The following is a 16840-nucleotide window of genomic DNA, read 5'->3' as shown; positions in this document are numbered from 1 at the left end:
TAAAATAAGGCTAAAATATGAATAGAAAAAGATAACCATTAGCAAAGCTAGGCAAAATTCACAATAGCCTTAAACACATCTCAACCCAACCAGCAAAGATCAACATTATAATTATTTGTTGATTATTTTGTAATTCTAGGTCAATTCATTTGTGTTGGGCTGATGAAGATTCCTGATCAATGGTCCTCTACTATGATAAGTTGTCTTACTTCTGGACTTCTTCCATTCTGCTCCATTTCTTTGTTCATGTTTTGTACATGTTTTGGATGTGCTGTTGTATTTGCCGTCATTCCATTCAGTCATTGAATAGAATTCAATTAAATTAAATTCTTCTTCCCTTCTTTCTTATAGTGATTTCTGTAGTGTTCTTGGAAAGGTCAAGGGTCAATTGTATCAAACAAAAGAAGGAAATAAATAAATGATTGCTTTCCAAATGTGCATGAATTACTTATAATCGTGTGTTTCACGCACAAAGTTCACAAGAAATATCTCACTGGATTTGAATCAATTGAACACAAAAAAGCAAAGCATCAACACGAAACACGGACAAGGAAATTGGAAAAACCAAAGTAAAAAACAACTTTCAAATTGGAGCCAATGGCATGTGCACCTGGCTCAAACTAGATACTTAACTGCCATCTGTTAAACAAGGTAGATTGACAAGAGGATAAAACATGAGTAAATTGTTGATGTTATCTTACCTCATGACTTAGTGTACCATTCTGAAGCGTCCCTTTGCCCGACGAGATCCTAATCCTTAAAGCTGCCACTAGTGCAGAGGGCAGCCTCCAACAACAATAACCACAACTGCAGCAAAATGACTTTATGTGTAGGTGGGTGAGGGTGGGGGGGGCGGTGAGGTGGAGGGGGGAGAGTGGATGAAAACAAGATTGTGATGCGATACATTGATGTTGTAAAATAGCAGGGACGACTCCCATTTGAGCTTTGTCTGGAATTATTTAGAAACACAAGTGGGTCACAATGTTTCTGTCAGTTGGGTAGTTTAAGGTTCAATATCAAACATCTCTATATATTTTTAGGTCAACAATTAACACTGTTTTTGTTTGTTTGAATGTAGTGTTGCTTAACATTAAACTCACCATCATACTGTTTTAGCCAATATAAAAGAATCGGTGGAAACTTCACAGCATCAGTTCCATGATCTGAAAATGGCAACTGAATAAGAACCATTTGATCGTAGCTTCTTTTGTTATTTTGCCTCATACCGCTTCTGCTGTGTCAGCTTCTCATTTTAACTTTATAGTATCTTCAAAAAGACTCTCACTATTTCCATATGAAAACACTATCAATGACCTAGATTCACATCGACACTCTAGGACTCCACAGGATCGTGCGGGTTTCCAAGGCAAAGTTATGTAGTGAAAATATTTTTTTATATAATATTTAAAGAGTTTTATTGAATCACGTTTGATCAAAATTTAACCAACCATTTCAGAAAAACAACCAATCAATCAAAATGTTACATAAAACCTTTTTCATGTACATCGTTAAAATTGTGAAAAATGGGAGAATGGTGAGTGGGGATGGTTTTCTTCTATGGACTGGTTCAGTTTAGGGATAAAGAGACAAGTGAAGAATAGCATTAAAACAACATAAGTTGCACTATTATCGATTGATCACTGCTGACAAAGAGCTCAGATACCAAGGTATTATCAACAATATTTGGGTGGTCATAATTTGCTGAGAATCACAATTGGAAGCAGAGCTTTACTGTGTTTAATATTACATTAGGGTGTCCATATTCTGACACTTCTATGTGGAGTTGTTGCAAAATTTCATGATTCTTTCTGCTGGGTCAGGTCGAGTGTTTTTCGCTTCTAACTCGGTTAAACTCTTATTCTGAATTCCCTATTCTGACACTTAAACAGGACTCTTGGGGACATGTTTCTTTTATAAACAATACATTCCTTTATCTGAAACATTTCAAAACAAGATTACCATTAAGAATATACATCTCCTCAATGATGGTCTGGAATAGTTCTGAATTTCTGATTAAAAATAAATAAATAAATGAAATGCAATATCCATGATTTATTCTAGATTGTAGTAGTAAATTCTTAGGGAAAACCGCTCTCGTTAATAATGCAAGAATATAAATAACTCCCGCACAAAAAGTAAAAAACAAGCTGTAGCATGTATTTGTCAAAACAACTTTACTTATTTATAACTAATGCAGAAACTCTTATTTAAAAGAAAAACAGGTCATTGTTTGAAGTCGATTTCTCTTGCTTCATGTTTTGTTTGCCACTGACACAAAGATCCCAGCTTAGAAGAGAGAAACTTCAGGACTCTGGCGAAAAACACATGTACTTTTCCTGCATTGTTTCTATAAAAGCGCTTTTGCATTTCCACCCCTTTGGAGTGTGTCTCAAAATGAACCATTGAACGGGTATAAAAAATATTGTAATGATCGCCAGTTGTGATTGGTCAGCTGGGCGGCAAAGCACCATAAAAGCTTTTGATTTGAGTTTTGTAAAGATGGATGATTCAATATTGGGTTAGAGGTTCTAATAAATGTCTTGACTTTGATTTACTTGCAGTCATTTTCTAATGTTTCTAGTGATCGTAGAATACTTGCAAAGATACAGTACACACTGCATAAACTCAAAAACCTGGACATTAGAAGGATTCATTAATTCAACCCGTACAGCACCTATTAGAGGAAATGTACTGGTAAAAGGGGATTTATGGTCACCGCACAACAGAGCTGGTCAAACTGTACACTTAAAAAAACTGTTTTAAAAATGGGCCTTGACTCACTTATATTAAATTCTAACACCAGAGATAACGTTAAGCCAGTCAGACATATTCAAAGTCAAACGAGGAGAAGATGATGTCATCTCATGGCACTGACATCTAGCCTACATATTTTAAAATTATACATTTTGGGATAATGCTTTATCCACTGGAAAAAAAAGCTACTTATGAGTAATTAGATGGAACAGATATTCATCAACACATAATACTGAACTCCAGCTTAGAGAAATAATCCTTTCATTCATTTTATTTAAGAAGATTAGGGATTCATGTATCAGACTCACTGATGTTTAAAGGGAATGTAGGTAAAGTCAATACGCCACAGATTGAGCTTTAAAAATATATATAAAGAGTAATAGAAAAACTGAATATTCTGCATGCAACTTACTCATCGTTTCCAAGGAAAGAAGTTTCCCTCCACGCGAACGATTTGACTTCCCGTGTCACCTGGGCCGTGGCCGCCGTTAAGCTCCGCTCTTCAAAAGGTGACCCAGGAGTCAAGAGCTGCCCCGAGCTGATGGAGGTGAGGTCAGTGCTGCAGTCAAAAGACGTCCACGAAGACTCGCACGAGCCAGTGGGGCTGCCGTCTTCTTTTTTCTCCCGCCATGCCTTGTCCAGATCTATGTTGCAAGCATAGAAATTAAGGGAAAATGATTTCAAAGGACATAAAAATGACTTTGATGAAGACATGGAGATTGTTTTTTTGTTAAAGAGGGACACCAAAGAAATGGAGACTGACGCCGACGACCTCCAAATACTGGAATGCCCGTAACACAGTGGAAGATAAAGAACCAGCGCCCGCTAACGAAAGTAATCCGATGAACACAAACAAGAAGGAACATTCGGACGAAAGGTGCAGGCTCCACCACTTAGAGATAAGTCCCCCCCCCCCCCCCCCACATACACACAATTCTGAGCAGAGAATTGAATCATTTGGTAAGTTGATAGACAGCCCAGGACCAGAAATCGATTCATGATGCATCGGGAGACTCGAACTGGTGGCTTTCGCGGTTATATGATAGCCGGCGAGAGAAAGAGCCTTCTTCGGTTGCAGCGATCAGCGGTTCATTACAAGTAGTCTGACCCAGTCCAAATGACATTAGGGCTCACCGCTAAAAACCATTAGCACCTTAATGTGGGGAAGCCAGGTGGGATCGCATCTCATGGACACGTAGAATAATAGAGTTCCGCGGCAAGCAGCCGTCATGCTCATCAGAGTGAAAGAGCTTTTAAACATTTTAAATCCAATTTTCAAGGAAAAGTAATGACATGAACTTATAGATACCATCTCGCAAATGCAGTGCATCAATTTGACGTATATAGAGCTTGTCCCTTTATGTGGGTGGAAAACCATATAACTTTAAAATGGTGCAAGTCAAGAGGCCTTGTGAGACATATTGCCTCACAACTTTGTCAAAGACTTAACTTGTATTTGATCAAAGTTATCTTCTCAAATTCTAAAACATTACTCCACCGTCATACAAACACTTTTTAACTTCACATTCCGATGAGGTTCAGTTGTGTCTTGACAGTCAGGCATCCAGAAAAGGTCTGTATCGGTACAGGACACCTGATTGGGTGAACTCTGTAATTCAGTTGGGATGTAACAAAATCCTGAAACTGCACTCTTTCTTTTTCTGGATTACTTGAAGATGACTGTTCTATGGTCTTGCTCTTTTCCTGGCCTTGAGTTCTGCTGGTCTTAACAGTTATAATACACACAAATACACTCATAATAATTTTCCTTTTTAAAGTCTAGAGGTTTTTTGTTATCATTCAGACATTTAGATAGTATAAGCTAGTATATATAGCTATATAGTAATAGTCTCCTTGCCATGCTAGCATCAGGTCCGATGGCCAGAGATGGTTGTTCTTCTGGAAGGTTGTCTTCCCTCGCTTAAAAAAATACTCTTAATAAGGAACTACCACTTCCCTGATGATGGCAAACTTCTCCGAGAGCTCAGTATAAAGATTCGGACCTGTGTAGGATGTCGTCTAGAAACAGGACCAATCGACAGATGCACACCAATTCAGTTGAAGAAACAGATACAAGATAAATGTAAACTCAATTGAATCTCCATGACTCTGACTTTGAGTGTTCAAGTAATTTCTGAATGTTTTAGTTTAAATTAATTCATAAGACTCTCGAAAACAATCTATTGATGTATTTTTAAACAGAAAACAGGATGAAAACACAAAAAGCTCACAACACGACAAGTAGATTTTGGTTCATTATTACTAAATAAACTCTATGAATATACATTTATTTATTTAAATACACTAGTTATTCAGGACCAAGATAAGCTTTATTTTCCATTTGATGCTGTTAAATATGAGGCTCAAAGGACTCAACTTCAAACTGAAAAATCATCAAACTTCTTCTCCACAGAGTATTGCACATAAAAACTCACTATAAGTTGCATCAACTGTTTTATTTCCAAAATATGAAATCCATTTACATTTTCCAGCAATGAATGGCTCCACTGTAAACAACAGCATTTTTTTAAACTTCCCCTTTGAGTCACCATGTGAAAACAAAAGAACACTGGGAAACACGAACACGCATATTTAAATTGATGCCCAAACGTCATTTCAACAAGACAATTTCTGTCCAAATATGGATTTTATCCATGTAAAACAACCATCTGCTCACAGATGTAAAACACATTTTTCGTAAACATGCACGAAGCTGAGGTACTTATAAAATAATTGAAATAGTGTTTACAGTGTTTGTCACAAGCCAAAAAAGAAAAAACTGTTTTCAAAGAACAAACAAGCACACAGAGCTCAAGTAAACACAATTGAAACTTTAAAGTTTGACTTTTTTAGAAATTGAAAGAAAAAAGGAGACACACGTCAAGTTGAAAATGAAACTTTGAAGAGTTGGTTAATATGTAAGAAGTCTACTCTTGGTGAAACTGTACGAGTCAGTGTTTTTTCACCCCAAAATGTAAGGAGAGGAGAGGGTGTGTTTCACTGCGAGGACGGTTAGATTCGTGTCCAGCATCAATCAGTGACGAAGGTCCAGGCGTGGATGTCCTTCATTATCAATGTTAGTCACGGACAGCACAAGGAACATCGCTCGGCGGAGAATCGACAGGGAAGCAGATCATTCACGAGAAGCACGCTAGAAAGTTCCAGCAGGCTGAGTGAGAGATGGTCAGGTCACTGACAAAGAAGAGGAAGAGAGGGGGGAAAACAAAGTAGCTCCCATCTCCATCAGTAGATCGACCTCGGCTGCTTCATGTTGTAATGCGCCTCTGATGAGGACACGTATGCCGTCTCAGGGAAGAAGTCCTCGTGGAACTCAGCTAGAAACCTTGAAGAAAGCAGGAAAACAATGTAAGTGTAAGGATTGTTTCTTATTAATGTATTTTGTAGGGACGCCCTTTGCTTCTTCAACTTTGGTGACACGCTCAAGTGAAAATGTCCTTTAATTACATTTTTATGTACTTCAAGGAACTTCACTGTCAGTGCTTTTTCCCCACCACTAAATCTTACTACAGATATGACCTGGTAGTCAAATATTCCACATTCACAACCTTTGCGTAATCATCAGCGTGGTGTAGTGGTTATTGCTGCAGCCAACTTTTGCTTTTTAACAGTTTCCTCCTCAAGTCAAAAACATTCACAAGGAAAACTAAACTGTTCATTGATTGTATGTATGAGTGGTTGTCAGTCCACTTGTTCCCCATGATGGACTAGCAGCCTAGTGCCCTGAAACCCTATTCAAGAGAAATCTCTATTGCGCCATGGCCAAATACTGCATGGACATTTGTCTCCTAAACAAGATAAAGTTGTGAAAGTTTTTTTGTCTCATAACGTACATTGAAAATGTCTCCCAATATTTTTTAAACACCACTGACCTACTGCTGTAAAGCAGTTTGTTGTTACATGAGCTCTCCGGGACGAGAGATCTTCATATTAGTTATGATTAAACCGATCATTACAGTTAATATGTAGGAGAAGAAAAGTCAAAATGTTGCATGTTGTAATCACTAAAAAAATGTTTATAATGTAAAAAACTGGACAATATCATTCAGAATGTAAAAATATATGATATTATATCATCAACAATATTATAAAAGCTGCAACTAAGATTAAAACATTAAAATCATAATTATTATTAATAATCATTATTCAATACATTTCTAGAGGTGTATATTGCCAAGCCGATACGATACGTATCACAGGGGCAGTAATACAAGGTTTTGCGATATTCTAGGAACAACATTATTGTTGTATTGCATATTGATATTATATTGAGTACTTTCATCTGGTGCCGTATTTACGGACCACATGACTCTACTTTAATTTTTTTTTAAACGTTAAAAGGCATAAACATCAGCTTTAAAGGCTGATGTATCCTCTCAGCCTCAGTCCTAGCCGGGATATTGCATGATTCATTTTTCCTTTGTCTGCGGAAGGACTAAATTACTGCCACCTAGTGGCCAAAGGTTTAATTGAAACATAAAAATGAACAAACAGAAAAATGTTTTACTATCGTTACATTTTACACCCACTTTTTTAAAAATATAAACCATAAAATAACTATGATAAAGCAGTCGGAAGTTTGATTGCATAACAATTAACTTAATATTTGAACTTTAAATTTATATTTAAAATTAAACATTTTATTTCATACACACTTGAGAAATATAAACCATTATTATTAAAACTATGCACAATCTGCCTCTCGGCTGATAATAATTGTATTTATTATTTATTTTTTGTATAAATACAGAGCTATTTAATAAGGATATTGTATCTTTAACAAAAAATATTGCAATATTTAGTGTATCTCACACCCTACAGGTTTCTATTTAATTTATCAAAGCCAAAATCTATTTTACTGTCTCAGTCTAACTTCTCTTTATGACAGTACATAAATTGATGATGACTTGGATGTTTCAATAACTTAATAAAATGGGATTCAAATGGCCGAAAATATCAATATATTTGCAAGTCCATCTCATTTTAAAGTGTTCATATATCGGTTGCCAACATTTTAAACCTTCAACGTTGGCTACTGAAATCCCTGTGCAGAAATAAAAATGTGTTGGATTTTCTTCCAAGAAAATGTAGGTTTTACAACCGGAATCCGACTGTGATGTCACACTTTCCAGGACAGATCACTGCATCAAATCCTCGCCCCTCTGCCCTTTCAGTAGGATGCTATATGTCACAGACAAAGCCTTCATGTGTGTAGCTATACATATAAAACAAATCACCGGGATTGAAAAGGACAGAACATGACCGAGCAGCAGTCGGCGAGTCTACCACCCCTCCAACCCCCCCGCCCGTCCTTTCCTATCTAATCAGTTGCGGGGAAAACTAATCCGGAATCTTCTTAGTATCCTCTACTCGGCCAAATCCTCTAAATCTTGCCATCTCATCTTAGCTCCACCGGCCTTCCTAATCTCAATGCAAACAAATTATCATCATCAGAGGAAAACTTATGTAGAAAAATCCAGATGAACTAAAGGCACGTGACGGCTTCACTTCCTGAAATGAGGAAAATGGCTCCAGGTGGAAATAAATCAGTGCCGAACATTAAGCTTTAATGGGTTTGGACAAGTAACAGTTGCTTGTTGTGAATTAACGTGGCTTTGCCTCTTCACACATGCTGAATCACAATCACGTCTGCCGAGAAAAAGCAAAGCACGACATCCACATCGGGCCAAATCCCAGTGTGCAATGCACTTCAGTCTCCATGACATCAATCACTTTTTGCTCACTCGGCACAATCTGCCACTCGGCTGATCTCAAAGCAAGGAAGGCGTTCCCACGAAGCAGTGAGCATTACTGTGACCTTATTTCATTCCACTCATGACGATTAAAAACAAAAATAAAAAAAATAAAACTCAATCAATTAAAACAAAAGGAAAGAAAATGCTCTTTTCAAGTATGATGTACAGTTGCACAACTGCACTACCCAGTGGCAGAAGGGTGTACTGCATATGTTTGATTAGAGAACGAGAGGAACTAAATCCCTCAGGTTTGCGACCGGCTAAACTGAAGATCGCGAGGGAGGATTTAAAGATTAGACTCCCACGCTTGTGTAACGCCCACTCATCTCCCTCCCTTGGACACATGCTTTTCCTCACTCCATCTCTTTGACCCCCATCCTTCTGCCCCTCCACTGCCCCTTCCACAGATGCCATATGAAGTTCTTATCTTACTTAAACAAAGAATAAAAGAAAATAATAAAATTAACAATGTTTTAACAGATTTGACCACATTTAAATTAAATACGTTCTTTATTACAAGCATTTTTGGTGGATTATTTAAGGTTTAGTATTGTGCACTCAACATTTTCTGATTGAAATACATTTTCAGTTGAGAAAAAGAGGCTCATTTGTTAAGAAATAACTGAACTTTACTGAAGAGGGTGAATTCAAATATTTAGAAAAAGATGCATACATTAACCTTGTCCTCTGGAAACTGATAAAATGATCCACATTTATTTTTATTTATTTTAATTTGCTTAAATAGGGAATTAAGTTTTAAACATATAATTGGTTTAATTAATGTAAACTGTTCTGGGGGGGGGGGATTTAATTATTATCCACTTCAAATGCAGAATAAAAATAAAATAAAATATGTTTATCTTGGTTTTACCGGACAATATTAATTAACAGAGAAGGTAAAGCATGAGGTCGATCCTGGTTAACTTTATCGAAGTCAGTTAAATTTACCAAAAGAATGCTTAAATAGCAAACCTTTCTAAAATAAAGGTCTGACTTAAAGGTCTATTATAAATTATAAATAATGGCACATTATAATTTTCCTAAATGAGGCTCTAGTGTGCGTTCAAGACATAACTACATCCACTGCTAACAATCTACGTTAATACTCACCTCAGAAATAGTTCCAAGTGTTTGACCAGGGCTCGAAGATTTCTTTCTGGAATCTGCATCTTTCCCAGAATCTCCGGAAGCTTTACTGTATACAATAAAAAGAATGATTCATGAGTTTAAAGTTCACTTAAAAATTATTCTTTAATTGAAGGTGGAATCTGACCAAAAAGCCTCAGAAGATGCTGAGATCCATAAAGATAAGACGGCGGGGGAGGCTGGTCATTCAATGGGTAGTTGTCAGGGGTCAACTTCCAGCTCAGAACCTGGGATGGAGAGAAAAACAGCACGTTTTCATGGAAGAATAGCACTTACAAATACAAAAACGATGTCATGAATGATTTATACCACATTAACATTATTTCCTCACCTCATTCAGCTCATTGTTCCTCCGACTACCAAGGGCATAGGGGGCTCCACTTCTCTCTTTCCTCGGTGTCCATGGTAACGGCGAGGACGAACCGCTGTGACCAGGCGTTTCTGCAACAAAAGTAAAAGAATGTGGCTGCTCTTAGTTTGAATCTTTGACGTTCATTTTGACATGGATATGAACCACGGACTTCCTTGCTGTCGACTTCTGACAAGTCAACCATTGGTCAATGAATAGTCGTGTACAATACTGCCATCTACCGGTTTAGTTTGGTGCTACACATCATGAAATAATAATAATCTCTATTTATATAGCGCCTTTCTAGACCAGGGTCACAAAGCGCTTTGACAGCCATTCACACATACTGATGGGAGTAGGCTGCACACACGCGCCAAGTCTGCCATCAATGTACCTTTTATTTATTTATTATAATTATACTTGATAAAAATCAAGTCGTAGTCTGGTACAATTGAAGGACGAACAAAGCTTTGGTAAATAAAACAAAAAAAATCTTCTATTTTTGTGAAGATTGTACAAAAGAAAAGTGAAAAGAAAATTGGTTGTGTCATAAATTCTTAAATCTATTTTAAAAATAATTTTAAATTATTAAAAGCACGTCTTAATCACTTACTTCTGTCGAGGTTGAGGAGAAACTTGGGGTGCGAAGTAGCATCAACAGCCCGCCGTTTCATCTGCGGGGATGCCGCAGCACTGCCGCCGCCTGGATTGTGTCAAAACAAACCGTTCATGAATTTTTTGTTCCGTTTCCATCTCTGTTCAAATGATGTACCTCCACTGCCTCCGTCAGCCGGCCGGTCGCTCCCAGATGTGTTCCTGGTAGAGCGTCTGAGGGACTGCGACTGCTGGTTCTGGTACGTCAACGAGATGCAGTCCATGTCAGGATGGCGCCGTCGCTTGGGGGTAGGGGCAGCAGGGGCAGGAGGAGTGATCGCAGAGATGTCACTGAGCGCCGGTTGGCTGTCAGTCGATTGAGGAGTTGGCGGGTTGTGCCCGGGCGGACTTGGGCTGCGCTCCCTCTGGGCACTTTAAAAAACAGACATGATAATTCCAAGTTCTGAAGTAATTGATTCTACCCTGGACTCACCTGCTGGAGCACGGGGAGCCCTCGTTGATAGACATGAACATTCTGGACGAGCTGACCTTTTTGAACTGAGCCTGCTCACACGGGTAGAGGAGGATCATGGGTAAAGTGAAGTCGAACGTGATCCTCAACCCGTCCACCATTTCCTTACACAAGTCCTCACTGAAAAAAAGCAGGAGCCAGTATGTTATTATATGTAATTAGGGGTTTCAACGTTAACATGATTATCTACACGTGAAGTTGAAGCTTCTAACCGACCAGTAACCTTCAACATCAGAGATGTACTATCTTTCTATCGCAGTTGGGTTATATAACCAATATAGGGGTCTGTCTTCATTCAAACACCTTCAAAATCCATTACATCAAATCCCTTCCAGTAGTTATCAGAATAAATCTTATATAAGACCCACTTTAAATAGGCACTAAATTATAGCCAACAAAACAGATATATTGCATAACAGAACTTAATTTACTATATTTTTCTGACTATATGGCACACTGACTCTTATTTTCTCATACACCGACAGTTCGCCTTGTAAGGCGTATGTATTATTCTTTTTGACTTTCTGGAAGAGCGTCTGAGTGACTGTCACTGCTGGTTCTGGTATGTCAACACGGCGCTCAAAACTCTGTCAAGATGTTGTGAAGCTACACAGCCGCACCCAAAGTCACCATAGTATGTAACTGCGAGGCTCTGTAGTGTTACTAAGAAGCCACACTCTATTGATTAAGTAATTTACAAGCATTTCAACCAGTAGAAATAAAATAAACATTTATGTTGAGGTTAAATTGTTGCACTTGTCATGTATCTTTAAAAGTCGCTCCGACAAACATGACTGAAAAACTTTATTGACACAACCTAAGGGAACATATATAAAGATTTTTATTGTTGAGAAAAGAAAAAGAATATTCTTATATTACTTTGAAAGATTGTTAAATTAGTTTTGACGAACTTGTCTCACCTTTTCTCAGGTGGAATCGGTTGTGGGCTGGTGCTCTGTGTGGTGCCCTGCTGACGCCGATGCCGCTCGTTGACCATGAAAGCTTTGTTGATAGCAAAGTGCTTTACATAAGACTCCAGAATGTGAACAACATTAGTGTGACATGGAACCATCACAAGCTAGGAGAGAAAGAAGAAACAAAAATAAAACGTTAGCTCATTTGAAAGCTTTGATTTAGAAATTCATTCAAAAACCTTCTTCCTCTTGTTGATGTAAAAGCAGTCGTCCTCCAGAGTTTTCTTGAGAACATCAGGTATGTTGATGTCAATATGAACCATCTTATCTTCAGACTCCATTTTCACATTTATGTCTGGCTCAAGGCCCTGAAAAGAAATAACCAAGTCATCAGCACGGATCATCGTCAAATAAACCCGTGAGAAAAACATCCTCCTTTGAACTTACTTGGACCTCGTCGTTCACCATTTTGTTGATATTTTCTGACAAGGTGCTGTCCCCGCTATTAGAAGAGTCTTGATCTGAATCGTCACCGTCACTGCTACCCGAAGACGAGATCAAACCTGGAGAGGGTGAAGTAAAAATTACACTTTTATTACATTTGACCCTGAGGAAAAATGGTAAAAACCACCGAGCTGCTCACATGCATCATCACTGTCATCCTCCTTTGGAAGATCCTTTACAGAGCTTTTAGTTCCAGGCTGACGACGACGCCGCTTTGTCCATCCCTTTCTCTTCCTACAGCAAGACAAAATTATTCTACTTACCTGCGTGTCCTCACTACTGTCGCCAATAGCTCGCTCATTGCTATGTTTTTCTCTTCCGTTATATACTATAGGGTGACCAAATATATTTAATAAAAATAATAATTATTTTTCTCCCTCCCTCCCCCCACTCTTGTACTTCATTGATAAATGTATCATTATTTAGTTTATTATTGAGTTTTATTTTAAAAGCATTAGCTGGTTTTTGTTTAGTTATTATTATATTATCATTATTATGCATTATTATTAAATTTAAATAATGATTATTATTAATATGAGTCTTAATATAATGTGTATAAATGTCTCATCTTTTTTGTGAATGGTTGAATCCCTGAAAAGAGGACACTACAGGTTTTTTTGGGGGATCAAGTGTTCTTCACTCTGTTCTAACCGAGTTTAAATTAATATTTCCAAAAAGTAATTTAACAAGGCCTCCAGGAGAAAAAAAATGGTGTTTTTTAAAAATAATTTCATGTTTTTAAGACAAAATATATTTACAGAATTATACCTCGTAAACACTGTTTCATAGACAGAAAACCAGGAAAGCACTGGGCCCAGACGGAGTGTCACCCTCCTGCCTCAAAACCTATGCTTCTGAGCTGGCTCCAGTCATCACCAGGATCTTCAACAACTCCTCTCCCGAAAACTCTCCCAGCTGTCAAGGGATCACCAGCTTCCTGACAGGTAGGAGCCAGAAGGTGAAACTGGGAGACGTCTCCTCCACCACACTGCCCCCCAGGGATGCGTCCTGTCACCACTGCTCTTCTCCCTCCATACCAACGACTGCTCCTCTGAACACCCTTCCGTCAAACTCCTGAAGTTTGCAGACGACACAACTGTCATCGGCCTGATCCAGGACGGCGACGAGCCTGCATATCGTCTTAAGGTCGAGAGGCTGGTTCGGTGGTGCCGCACGAACAATCTGGAGCTGAACACGTTCAAGATTGTGGAGATGACAGTGGACTTCAAGAGGCACCCCTCAACCCTATGCCCCCCCACCGTCTAAAGTCTAAATGCTAACATCTCCTGCACCCTGACCAGTAGAGCATGTACTTCCTGTTTCAGCTGAGGAGACACAGCCTGTTGAAGCATCTGTTGCTTAACTTCTACAGTGCAGTCATCCAGTCTGTGCTTTTCTCTCATATTCTGACTTTCTTTAACAAAATACAGTGTAATATACAGATCAATAAAGAATTATTAATGCTTGTTTTTAATCTTTTTGTACAGGTGTTTTCTCCTTGCATAGCTGTCATTTGCTTTAAAGTGATGAAGGACTAATACATGAAAATATTTTCTAAACACCGTCGATATTTCTTTAAGACAATTCTGTGTATGTGATGGATACGATGTTCATACATGCGAGCTTTTCGGGCCAGCCTCCGCTGCAATTTTCGAGTTTCCTCAGAATCCCATAGGACATGATCCTCTGCTGCCCACCGGTCCCAGCTAGACATAAACACAGATATATTAACATCACACACACATAAATGATTGTTTGGCATTTTCCAAATAAGGCAAGTGTAAACATTTCCTACCTTCTATTCCAACCGTTGAAATGAATCAGGTACTTTGGGATCCTCCTTCCATGTTCATCTGAACCTATTAATACATCAATCACCTGTAAGGCAAATAAATGACTCCATTAAATAACTTAACTAAAGGTGTACTCACTACGCAAATATTCCCTTTTGGTGGTTTGTACTATAGAAGTGAAAAAACTCTTTGATGAAATAGCAATTCCATTAAATACATGTACAAACTTTTTATTTGCTTAAAGAAATTGTAAATTTGTTTCAGAATTATTTTCAGGGAATACACATTTTGACACAGAGTTTGTAATTTTGCTTCAGGAAATTGTTATTTTGTTTTAAGACTTTGTAAAAACATTTTTGGAAATCATATTTTTGTTTCAGAATTTGTTTATTTTTTCAGGAGATTTAGATTTTGTTTCACACTTTGTAAATACAGACACAATTTCAGCAGATTGTTTGTCATTTGTAATTTTGTTCCTGCAGATTGTTAATCATTTTCCGGATTTTTTCGTTTTGTCAATTTGATTCAGGAAATTGTAATTTTCTTTCGAGACTAGTTTTTATTTTAACACCTCTGAGCCACCGTAACTTTGGTTCCATCACGAAAATACATGTTGCGAATGATCCAGGGATGCTAACAGCTCATGCTAAAGCGTTAGCTAGCCACTGTCATGCTAAATGTAAACAACTTTGAAAGACAAGACGTAAGATACATTAGAGACAAAAATAAGCAAGTAAACTACCTATTATATCCAATAAAACACATGAAAACATTAGCTTTTCTTTAAGATCGAAGTGCACGTATGAACAAAGCTATCTCTGCATGTTGACATGTAGGTTGTTTAAAGTAAAAGCAACGCGATCAAATACGTCTTTAAGATGAAAATGATGTGTTTTTAGGTGTATTTTAAGTCACTGGAAATGACCGTGATGTGAATCTTGAATCTACAAACATTAACTGCGCTTTTGTTATGTTTTCGTTCTATTCTATTTTTATTTACCTTGGCGTCATACAACACTTTAGCCTTGGTGGGATCCGGTTCAAAGCATAAGACCTTCTCTCCTTGATGAAATTGATATTTAATTCCCCGCGAATTCATTTGTTCATGGCTACGTGTGGGAGAGAAGCATCGATCGGGATGAACTCCTTAACCCTTCCCCTGCCGAGCACCTTGTTTTCCTCTGCGTGTGTGTGTGGAGGAAGGAGTTCCTCTACTGAACACACGGAGGGAAGAGTGGCGCTGTTGCCGGGGAGGACGCTTTGTGCTGCGTTCACGGTACTGCGTAATTTCAACTGTTAACGTTTTATTTTTCCTGCGTTGGTCTGTGTTTAGAAAAAAAAGGAAAATACTCAGCTACCCATACAAATATTATAATTTACCATGAAGCCTTTTTCAATAATTAAAGACTTCAATATCTTCTTGAATCATTTGTACGTTTTTTGTATTTTTATTTTTTAAACGTTTTGTCCTAAATGTACACACTTTATAAATATATACTATATAATAATTCTAACAACGACAACAATACAAATAATAATATTTTTAAATGCATGTAACTGTACTTTTAGTTCCAACGGACTCAACAAGATATAGTTTACCCTTTTTTGTTTAATATTATATTTACTATTATTTACACAATCATACAAATACATGAAAAGGCTTTATATTAAGGTCAGATTAAGTAAAAAATAAACTTGAGTAAGCAAAATAATGTTTCTGACTATAAGAATATACTTAGATACACTGGTAACATAATGATAATATTAATTGTAATTAATTATTATTAATAAAAACAATAATAATAAGGAAAACCTTCATATCAACGTTTAATAAATGAGCTAATACCGGAGATTCAGCTCAAAATTAATAAATAATAATCCACATTGTTAGTCTTCAGCAAAGACATGGGTAAAGTGTTTTGACTGTATTCATGTGGCCCTTACTTTTATTTAGTCCCTTTTTGTAGTATTCATTAATTCTTCAACTCTAACTCTGAATATAGAATCTTTGTTTTAGGACTTTTGTCCTCTGTTTTCCTCATTTTTTTGTGAGTATTGCCCCTAAACATATTTTGCTAAATATTTTTTTCAAACATATAATAAAAATAATAGTTACATAAAATGGTAATTATAAGCATACGTAATCTGAATTTCTTAGATGTATTTTTTACATTAATTTATTACTTTATATTTCGCCTTTTCGCGACTTTTTCATGATGGCCCCTCACAACAGTCACTGTATTTATTAAATGTGACCCCTCTCCTGCTTAAACAGGAAATGACTTCCAGGGGACTTACCAGCAGATGTCAGTATATTTCCAGAAATATTTTTATTGCATCCTTTGCATGAAACGTAATGCTCACCTTCCCCCTACACCTTTTATGACAGTAAAATAGGCTGATCTAATTTTTCAAACACTTCAACACTTCTACGGAGGTCACCAGGTCCAAACCCTGTCGATCAGAAACACCATCTGTGT

General features: G+C 37.4%; 2 protein-coding genes across 3 annotated transcripts in view; both read right to left on the bottom strand.

Moving 5' to 3' along the window:
- The window catches only part of LOC148080122 (FERM and PDZ domain-containing protein 4-like), a 58959-nt gene extending 58157 nt beyond the window's left edge, over positions 1-802 (bottom strand). Inside the window, exon 1 of the mRNA XM_087791677.1 lies at positions 702-802. Coding sequence (XP_087647803.1) covers positions 702-706 — 5 coding nt within the window. The 5' untranslated portion in view covers positions 707-802. The remainder of the gene's footprint in view (positions 1-701) is intronic.
- Positions 803-5219: 4417 nt separating this feature from the next.
- LOC148080121 (MSL complex subunit 3-like) lies at positions 5220-15549 on the bottom strand. 2 transcript variants are annotated; one of them, XM_087791673.1, is made up of 14 exons: positions 15361-15549; positions 14363-14445; positions 14184-14273; positions 12707-12801; positions 12529-12626; positions 12303-12431; positions 12070-12227; positions 11111-11269; positions 10796-11049; positions 10637-10726; positions 10006-10115; positions 9802-9901; positions 9639-9723; positions 5220-6097 (listed from the first exon to the last, which is right to left on the bottom strand). In XM_087791673.1, the coding sequence occupies exons 1-14, from the start codon at positions 15457-15459 to the stop codon at positions 5998-6000; spliced, it is 1650 nt and encodes a 549-aa protein (XP_087647799.1). In that variant the 5' UTR covers positions 15460-15549; the 3' UTR covers positions 5220-5997. The 2 variants fall into 2 exon arrangements, with proteins under 2 accessions (XP_087647799.1, XP_087647798.1); XM_087791672.1 differs by having other exon boundaries at positions 5222-6097; positions 12511-12626.
- Positions 15550-16840: the final 1291 nt, after the last annotated feature.

Source organism: Callionymus lyra, chromosome 5 (genome assembly GCF_982586985.1).
Source record: "Callionymus lyra chromosome 5, fCalLyr1.hap1.1, whole genome shotgun sequence".
In the NCBI taxonomy this organism is placed as follows: Eukaryota; Metazoa; Chordata; class Actinopteri; order Syngnathiformes; family Callionymidae; genus Callionymus; species Callionymus lyra.
This window is presented reverse-complemented; position numbering and strand designations above follow the sequence as displayed.

Coding starts and splice junctions, on each gene's coding strand:
- LOC148080121 (XM_087791672.1), bottom strand. CDS start 15,459: ATGAATTCGCGGGGAATTAAATATCAATTTCATCAAGGAGAGAAGGTC. Junction 12,228..12,302: donor ACATCAACAAGAGGAAGAAG/GTTTTTGAATGA, acceptor TTTCTCTCCTAG/CTTGTGATGGTTCCATGTCA. Junction 10,727..10,795: donor GGCTGACGGAGGCAGTGGAG/GTACATCATTTG, acceptor GACACAATCCAG/GCGGCGGCAGTGCTGCGGCA.